We start from the raw sequence: 9,775 nt of genomic DNA, 5'->3' as shown, positions 1-9,775 counted from the left end.
AAAAAATAATAAAAATATTTTTTTTAATTAAATTTTCACAAAATATATATATATATATATATATATATATATATATTAATATTAAATTTTCACATATTAGAGGTGTTCATTGGTAAATCACTTTATTTAATCAAAAAAATTTATAGGAAAATATTTTTAATTAAATTTTGAATTTGCACATAATAATAATTTATAGTAAAAAATCTAAAATTTTAATAGTTTATAATAAAAAATCTAAAATTTTAATATTTTTTTACTGGTAAATCACTTTATCTAACCAACAAATGAAAAATATTTTTTTATTAAATTTTGAATATATTCATAATTAAAAAGAGAGTAATTATTTTCAATTTATTTTTTAATATAACTTAAACAAACGGATTTAATAATAAATAAAAAAACAGATAAACATTAAAAATCAATCACGCTTTAAAAAGTATGACTCTTTATAAATAGATGTATTTTGTTATAAATTTTGACAGCTGAATTTCGAGCGCTTCAGCTGTAACAAATGGAAACTAGTTACTGTGAGGGTTTGGAAGCCTATCCTTTTAATGATTATGTGGATTGTTGACTCTATAAATATGGTTTGAATATCACATTCTGCTGTTTTTGTTTGCACAGAAGTGAGTGTACGTGTGACCAACCGACTGGTAATCTTGCGTCGAAACAAAGTCAATTTGCCTCACCAACCCTAAAATTCTGGCTACGGCGAGCACGGGTCATCCCTGTGACTAAAATTTCAGAATCTCGTTTTGGGTACACGGTGCGGTACAAAATTCAATTGGGTTTTAGTTGGAGCAAATAATTCCTCAGTTGGATTTCGGAAAATTCATCAAAAATTTACAGGAGATACAATGGGAACGGCTTCTCTTTCAGTTTTATCGCCCCCGAAACCCTCTACGCCAGAGCCTTCAGATCAGTCCACGGCCTTATTGGATAATGAATCGAACAAATCCCCGGAATCAGCACCCAAAAAAGCAAATTATACCCTAATATTTATGGCGATAACAACATGTCTCAGCGCAGCTTCGGCTGTTACATTTGGTTTTCTCTTCTTCACTGCCAGAGATTCAACCTCGGCAACTATGGAACAAGGTTCAAAGTTTGCACGTCCATTGCAGAAGCTGGAACATCCTGTGGTTATCCTGGTTTCTTCCGACGGTTTTCGTTTTGGGTATCAATACAAAACACAGACTCCGAACATCGACAGGCTGATAAACAATGGCACGGAGGCCGAAACGGGTATGATTCCTGTATTCCCTACTCTTACTTTTCCAAACCATTATTCAATCGTTACTGGGCTCTATCCGGCCTGGCATGGTATTATCAACAATTATTTCAAGGATCCTAGAACAAACGACACTTTTGGGATGCAAAACCATGATCCCAAATGGTGGTTGGGGGAACCAATTTGGGAGACCGTGACAAAAAATGGCATGCAGGCTGCTACTTATTTTTGGCCTGGCTCTGAGGTTGTTAAGGGTCCCTGGAATTGTCCAGAGGGTTTCTGTCAAAATTACAATGGGTCTGTTCCATTTACGGAACGCGTAGATACTGTTTTGGGTTACTTTGATCTTCCAGCTTCTAAAAGACCCAGGTTCATGACCCTCTATTTTGAGGATCCTGATCATCAGGGCCATAAGGTTGGCGCTGATGATCCCCAGATAACTGAAGCTGTTGCTCGCATTGATTCCATGATAGGGAGACTGATGAATGGGCTTGAACATCGTGGAGTTCTTGAGGACGTGACGATTATTATGGTGGGAGATCATGGTATGGTTGGTACTTGTGATAAGAAGCTGATTTTCTTAGAGGATTTGAGTCCTTGGATCGAGATTTCTCACGATTGGGTGCAATCATACAGTCCTTTGCTTGCGATTAGGCCTCCCGTCGGGGTATCTGCATCCGAAGTTGTGGAGAAAATGCAACAGGGGTTGAGTTCTGGCAAGGTGGACAATGGACAGTATTTGAAGGTCTTCTTGAAAGAAGACTTGCCGGCTCGGCTTCATTATCATGCAAGCGATCGGATTCCCCCAATCATTGGGCTCATTGAAGAGGGTTACAAGGTTGAGCAGAAAAGCTACAAGCATAATGAATGTGGAGGAGCGCATGGTTATGATAATGCATTTTTTTCAATGAGGACAATTTTCATAGCCCATGGTCCTCAATTTGAAAGGGGGCGTAAAGTCAAATCTTTCGAGAATGTTGAGATATACAATCTCATCACTACTATCTTGAACATCCCTGGAGCGCCTACTAATGGCACTGCATCTTTCCCTGATTCTATCCTTCTACCCACCCATTGATACATTTCTTTGATAAGAAGTTGCAATTCTTTGACATTTTCAGTAAAATGACATATAGGTCTTGTAGATCAAGAAGAGTAATAAATTACTTAACCGATTGTTAGAGACCAAATGATTGGAATTTCCTATATTGATTCTCAAAGTGCAGAAACTATTTCCACAGAATTAGTTCAAAGTTCAAGCCTACTCAAATGGCAGTGTACTGTGGGGTTTCATCTTGCTTTAATATAAAGTATGTAGATAAGATGAATTCTTGGCTTCTTGGAAAGGATCGTCTGTAATTATATGACTTCAATGGTTTAAGAAAAAAATAAGCTGAAGCCGAAGGTCAAATTTTCAGGGGATTGAATTTCATAGTTTCTGTTACCCTATTAGTTATAGCCTTCATAAATTTATGATTTGGAGATGCCATAAGTTCGTTCGCATCTGGAATCGAGGGATGCTTATATTGTCGATATATCAACTTTTTTTCTTAATATTATTGAGTTCAAGATAGCACTATATCAAATGTCTATTCATTCACAATTTTTTGTGCATAACTTACCTTTTTCAGAGAAGCTTTGGGTAGGCGTTAGTATAATTGTATGACATAATAATTTGCATCTGTTGCGGAAGATATGCAGAATTCATGTGATAAATATGCATGTCTGACAAGATCTGCGTTCCATCTAATCAAATCAGAGTTAGTGATCCCCATATCCTGTTTTCTGGCATTTTTTATTTTTTATTTTTTCGTATGTTATTTTTATTTTTGTTTGTCTGGCTGACTATAGTAAGGCATTTCTGTCTTCCAAATTTGAATGTGCATACGTAAGTTAGCATAGATGTATATAGTTTTAACATGCATTTGTAATAGTAAATTTAGTATTAAGCCTTAAAAGAAATGAAATGATTTATTGCTTTCCATTGTATATCAACTTTTATATCAGATGGTTATGATTTATTGCTTACTCATTTTCGACAACTGAAGATGAATCAAACTCTAGAAAACTTTGAATTCTTGACCATGAAGATAATAGCTTGAGAATTCTCAATCTCAGTCTTGAAACAATTTTGGGGCTTCTCAATAATGATAAAAGAATCCAATTGAGCTCCCCTTTTATTCTTAATACAGGTTAGCAACAAAATATCATTTCTATTATAGGTATTACTGAAGACTCAATATTTGTTTCAACGTACCCTTATGACCGTAGATCCTCCTATCCACGAGCTGCACACTAATCTCTCTTAATCTGAGGGCCACCAAATCACTATTTTATTGAACCTCGAGTCAACACCATATGTTGTCCAACTATATTCAAACGCTAAACTTTAGCAACTCTTGTGAGCCTCACGATAATATTCAAGCTGGATAAAGCATCAAAGTTTCTTCATGGCGTTGCTGGACAAGCATTGGAAAGTACCGCAGCTAGAAGACCATGGCCTAGTACACCCATTGTTGCATGCAATACTTTGGGCTCAAAAAGTGCGTAGGTGGCATGATTAGAGAGATGTTTTGGCTAGGCATCCTTACAGGAAGCCAGAAGGATTCCTTAATCACCAGTTCTGTAAAGCTATTGAGTACAACCTCCAGATCCCTTGTAGTAACACTTCCTCCTCCACCAAAGCAGAAATCACAATGGTGGGTCATCGATGGAGAAATGCAGGAGGTTGGGGATGATGTCCCCCACAAAGAAATGTTTCACATACCCCGAGAAAACCTGCCCAATAGGAGGAGGAAATTATTACGAGCTCAGTTCATGAAGAAGACTTGACTAGTTCTTAAAGAGACTGAGGCCGAGTCCTGGTGCAAACAATATATAGAGTTATTTCAAGAGGCTTTACAAAGAAAGTTGCCCAGGAACATGCTCGTTATGATTCTGAAGAAGATGATGATGCAGATTTTTCTCCAAATGGTAGAACCAACGTCAAGGATACTTCAGGGATGAACCTCTCAACCCCAATGAAGCAGTCGTGGATGGTGCAAATGCAGGCTTCTTTTTGCAGCCTATACATGCCTTCAGTATTTCTCAGATAAATGTTGTTGCCAATGAGCTAAAATGAATGAGTCAATCAAAGAAAATGCCACTCATTATCTTGCACAATAGATGTACAAGAGGACTTGCCGATAGGCCTGGAAATAAACAATTAATTAAGAACTGGAGAAAAGTTGGTGCACTTTACACCATTCACAGGAAATGGATTTCTATATTGACAGAAAGGCGGATATGGTAGGAAAAGTAACAGTGCAGAAATGGAAGAAAACGTTTGCAATGGGTGAAACACGGTCGCATCCTTGAGAAGAGAACATGAAACGTTTCTGACAGATGAGGCAGAGAGTCGACATAACTAAGTAAATGTTGGACTGCTCAGAGTGGCAGATCTGATCAATTTAGAGGCAGATTTGACAGGCGTGGAAAAGAACTCAGCAAGATTCATGCTGAGAGGTCAGATCGACAGGCGTGTGGCAAGGAAAATGGATCGATACCCTGTGAAATCCGCATAGTAATGAAATAGGTATGTATGCACAGAGTAAAACACTCTATAAGGTGGCAGTTCTGATCAAGAGAAAGGCAGAACTGACATGTATATAGAGACCACAAAACAAGTGGCTCAAATTGGAGCAGGGCAGGAGAACGCTAGTTTTGATACCATGTTAAACATACATGGAATGTAAACAGCTAATGTGGAAGATGAGCATTAGATTGCATATATTATTGACATGATATTATAGTACATGGTGTGACCCTTGGATTCATATTCCAAGTGGTCTCTTGGACTCCGGTAGCTGTTCACATTCCACACCAACCCATAGAGGATTAGGTGTCCAACAGTTATACGAGGCTGAACTGTATTTTGTTTGTTATTTGTCATTTTTGAACTGTATGTGGTGGGTTGTAATTCTTCAGTTTGGTAGAAAAGTTATGATGTAGATTATTCTAGGTGTGATGGACCTTGTAGTTGTACCAAAATTTAACAATGACATATGGACCCCCCAACATATTATTCTAGTTGAAGCTTTCGAAGGATCATTTTACAATTAGTTGATTATCCGATTTATATTATTGAACATGTGCATGACATTAGTGAAATTCAGATGCTACAACTGAGTTGCCATTTATTTCTTAAACTTGCACATAAATTGGAAAGGAACTTTTTTATAAAAAAATATTTCTTATATTAGAGTTACAACAGACGAACTAGAGAATTACATGAAGATCCTCATCCCCTGAAGGCTAAGAAGGCTATTATACGCAGACTGCACCCCAAAGGATAAGTAGTCTACATCCTTCTGAAATATATCAATGGTAGCTTTGACATGAATTGGCAGATCATTTTTTTAATGCTTTTAATTCTTCGTTGGAAATTGACTCCTTGAAAAGTTGTGCACCTTCTTTTCTAAGGAAGGTAATAGAAAACAGTCCTATCATATGTCATAGCACTCTGTAACAGTCCTTGTTCACCCAAGCATCGCCTAAGATGGGACCTTACCAAGCAAGGGGGTGTGTAAACAGGTAGCTGAATTCTCCTTGTAACCATACACAGAAGACCCTGGCAATTAGACACTGCCCCAACACATGCTCCGCTGGTTCTTCTTTCAGGGATTGATCACAGAACAGGTCAGGGATGTTTATTTTATGAAGTCTTGTTTTAACTGCAAGCTCCTAATGGAGCACCGACTAACCCAAAACATGCATTTAAACAAACTCATTTCCCTCTATAGATTCTGATATCTGGAAGGGAGACTCTTTGCTGAAATCTTGTTTTTAATTTACTTTGTCATAGCTGATAAGTGCAGTAAGATACTGACTTTAATGAAATCTAGTTACTACAGATGAAACTTGAAGTAGTTTATAACGTATATGATGGTCCTTTTTATTTTCAATACACTACTTGCATTGACAATACAGAAGGAGATAATAATGTGTAACTTGATCTCACGGGAGCATGGGACTGTTTAATTCGTGTTTTTAGTAAGACTGTATTATAATCTATCGACTGAAAAACTCCAATTTCGAAGAAGATTTCAATTAAAATTTCAACAGAATGCCATGCCATTGGATGGGGTATCAGTGATCACTTATCCACTACATCTTTGGTTAATGTTCATGATAATGATTGAATTTAATAGAAGGTTTCACAGACAAAATTAGATTTTTGTCTCCTTGGTCTAAGGCGGTGATGACTCTGTTTTAGCAATTATTTGTATTGCAGTCTACAGAGTATAATGGACGTAGAGCACTTGCGTATAGAATTCCAATTTTAATAAGCAGCAACAAAATACACCATGAATTATTGAAAAAGATTATCACATTGTAACCAACTTATAATGTAAACAGTGATTGCAATGTATTGATTGTGGATGAGAATTACATATCAAGACTCCGTTGATTCTCCTCACAAGAAGATAAGTGATCCTTGATTGGACAAACATAAATCCAACCTTCAACTACCTTGCTAGCAACTAGCTAGTCGGTCATTGTGCACTTTGAGGAAGAGCAAACAAGAATTCACGTTCCAGGTGATCCCCTCCATACTGTTGGAACCTTTCTTATATAGTCTGCTGTACAATGACGTGAGGTTATTTATTAAAAATCCTGAGTCTAACAAACTGGTCAACTGACTGTAATTCCTAATAATAACGTTATTTTTATATAATGCTGGACAAACTAATTTCAGCTGACAACGTTATTATTTAAAGCTTTCACATCTAACAACTTTTAATATATGAGAACATTACCCTTATTTAACAATGAACAAACTGATTCGAACTAACAGCATTACTCTCATTGAAGCATCCATTGCTATAAGCTAATCCTAGCTAACATGTTCTATTTAAAGTGTTACTGGGCCCAATTATGAGCTAGTCCCCTTAACTAAATTTAAGATTGGAATCATTGGATCCGTAGCAGACCCTTCGTTACAGGACTTGTCCACATTCGCGTGTAATAAAATAGCTTTTAAACTAATTCTCCTTCGGAAAACGCTCTGTTGAGGTTTCAACCAAAAAAGGTAGTAAATGAGTATTTCCTCATGTTCCAAGAAGCTTCATTCATAGGTAATTGAGTTCTTGACTACTTGATTGTGGAGACTTCATCCCTTTGTAGGTATAATTGATTTTTTATCTACTTGGTAGTGAAGTATTTTCCTTTTCGTCATTATGGCATCAAGTTCAATGAAAAGTAAATCCATCATCTGATGGTGGCAGATCTAAAGTAGTAGTTATATCACCTATTGATCTGTTAAATCTTCGAGACATGAAGGATGTTGCCAAACTTAGTTCCAACTTGCAACTCCAGTTCAGAAGCAACCTATTCAAAACTTTGTGTTATCCTGTAGGGTCCATAACAGCAGGGTTTTTGCTCGTGTTCTCCACAATTTTTGCTAGCAATGCCGCCTAAAAGGTTCTCTCTGGGCTTTTTTGGTCCACAGGGTATTTCATTCCATTCCATCCTTGTTTGCTTGAAAAATGCTTCTTCAATTTAGCCATAACTTGTTCATACCTTTCTAAAGCAGATCCCACTGAAGGTACTAGGCGTTCATGCTTCATCAGTACAATCATTACCGGTATTCCATATCTATGCAAGGCCTCAAAAGGGTGCATTATGATTGAGATATGAAAGTATTATACTAGGATTCTCTAACTGAAGCCAATTTACTCGTTTGTTTCAAACTTTAGAAGAGTAGACTCATTGATAGGCTTTTAATAGTTTGTTTACAATCTTTGTCTGCCCATCTATTTGTAGTTTGCATGTAGTCCCATGTGCTAATATGGTTCTGATCGAAACAATTGCTTCCAAATTTTCCCAACAGATTTTGCACTGAATTCACTTATGATGATCTTAGGAACACCATGTAGGTTATAGACATGCTTCATGAATAGCCAATCGATTTGCTGTTTATCTTGTTTCCAAAGCAATGGAGTGGGCAAATTTGTTAATTTATCAACGACAAACATTCAGCCCTTGCCTATTGATTTAAAGTAGACTTGCATAGAAGGCCATATTGACTTCTTTCCACTTCCACTTTAGGAGATGTAAAGGTTCGTTCTAATAAGCATAGATCGAGTATATTCCCATCTTCATTTATGTACAAGATTAACAATTTGAAAATAAGTTTTTTAACATTTAAAAAATGTTCCCTTGCTTTTTAATATGTTTGAACGACACCCCGCCCCCTGGAGTTGGAAGAATGATGAACCCTAATCTCTTCCCCGTCGCCTCCCTTCCTTCAGTCGCTGTCTGGCCTTTGCTCGGCCCTGCAGAAGATGGCGATGCGAGCTTCAGAGGGGCCCCGACTCCATTCAAGCCAAACCCAGCGATTAAGATCGCGTGCAGCCCTGCGAAGAAAAAAGAGAAACATGCACGGGTTGGGCTCTCAGCAAGCTGCGCATGCACCAGCTTCCTCTCGTCTCAGATTTGCAGAGGAAAGCAGAAGTCTGATCACTCTGCCTCGTTCCAGATCCAGATCGTGCTCCTCTCTGGCAAAACTCTGCTACAATGGGTGAGCTCTTCGGATCTAGTGCAGGACCTCAAGCAAATCCTGGAATTTAGGCTGGGGATTCCCTTTGCATCTCAACGACTCCTCCACGAAGGTAAACAACTTGAGGATCTTTATCCCCTTTCTTTTTACAGCATTAAGAGAAATGCCTCCATCATTTTTACCCTTTGTTTGAGAGGGGGAGCTGTTGGACAGTCATCTTCAGCTGCGGCTTTTTCATACAAAGATGTTGTCCATGCTCAGATGCCCAAGAAAACAGCTCCACCAGCTCAGGCTCCCAAACCTTTTTTGGTGGACAAACTGGAGGAAACCCCCTCCATTGAAATAATGCATCCAACGCTGGATGAGCAAATCCAAATGGCCACGCACAACAGATCTCTACCAATGGATTCACTCTAACTGGACCAACAATTGCAAGGTTCTTCTCTGCTCAAAGGGTTTCTTCATTGTAGTGTTTGCTTTCAGTGAGGACTACCAAAAAGCATTAACTGAAGGCCCATGGTTTTGGGGCTCAGCAGGTTTATTCCTCACCCCTTGGTTCCCAGATTTCGATCCCTCTACAACAATCATCACCAAGCTCCCCATCTGGGTCAGACTTCCTAATCTCCCAGCGCATCTATGGCACTTTGCTGTATTCCAAGGGATCGGCAATACTCTAGGCCGCTTTCTAGCCACAGACACCTCTAGAGGGGAAAAGGGCATATACACCTTCGCCAGAATCTGTGCAGAAATAGACATGAGCAAAGGTCTACCTGATCAGATTAATCTCAAAATTGGAGACTTCCATTGGACTCAGACCCTGGATTACGAGAACACAGCCTTTCGCTGCCGAAATTGCCATCACACAGGGCACCTTCAGAGCTCTTGTCCCTCGATGCCTGCCCAAAAGAAGAAAGCCAATCCTAAGCCGAAATCCAAAAGCTGGAAACCTCATGATCCTCCCCCCATGGATGATTTTGATTCCAGCTCAGATGAAGAGGAAGGGG

General features: G+C 38.4%; 1 protein-coding gene across 1 annotated transcript; it reads left to right on the top strand.

The window, feature by feature from the left end:
* Window positions 1-495: 495 nt before the first annotated feature.
* On the top strand, window positions 496-2,810 carry LOC149185968 (nucleotide pyrophosphatase/phosphodiesterase 1-like). The gene has a single exon (XM_089410848.1). It carries the CDS (start codon window positions 858-860, stop codon window positions 2,307-2,309), a length of 1,452 nt encoding a protein of 483 aa, XP_089266974.1. The 5' UTR covers window positions 496-857; the 3' UTR covers window positions 2,310-2,810.
* The last annotated feature ends 6,965 nt before the right edge of the window (window positions 2,811-9,775 follow it).

This window comes from Pinus tabuliformis, chromosome 3_1, assembly GCF_031772625.1.
Source record: "Pinus tabuliformis cultivar Carrire ecotype Pingquan chromosome 3_1, CPIR1, whole genome shotgun sequence".
Taxonomy (NCBI): Eukaryota; Viridiplantae; Streptophyta; class Pinopsida; order Pinales; family Pinaceae; genus Pinus; species Pinus tabuliformis.
The sequence above is the reverse complement of the archived record's forward strand: the minus strand, read 5'-3'. Positions and strand labels throughout refer to the sequence as shown.

Bases quoted from the DNA above. Each gene is read 5' to 3' on its own strand.
- LOC149185968 (XM_089410848.1), top strand. From the start codon at position 858: ATGGGAACGGCTTCTCTTTCAGTTTTATCGCCCCCGAAACCCTCTACG.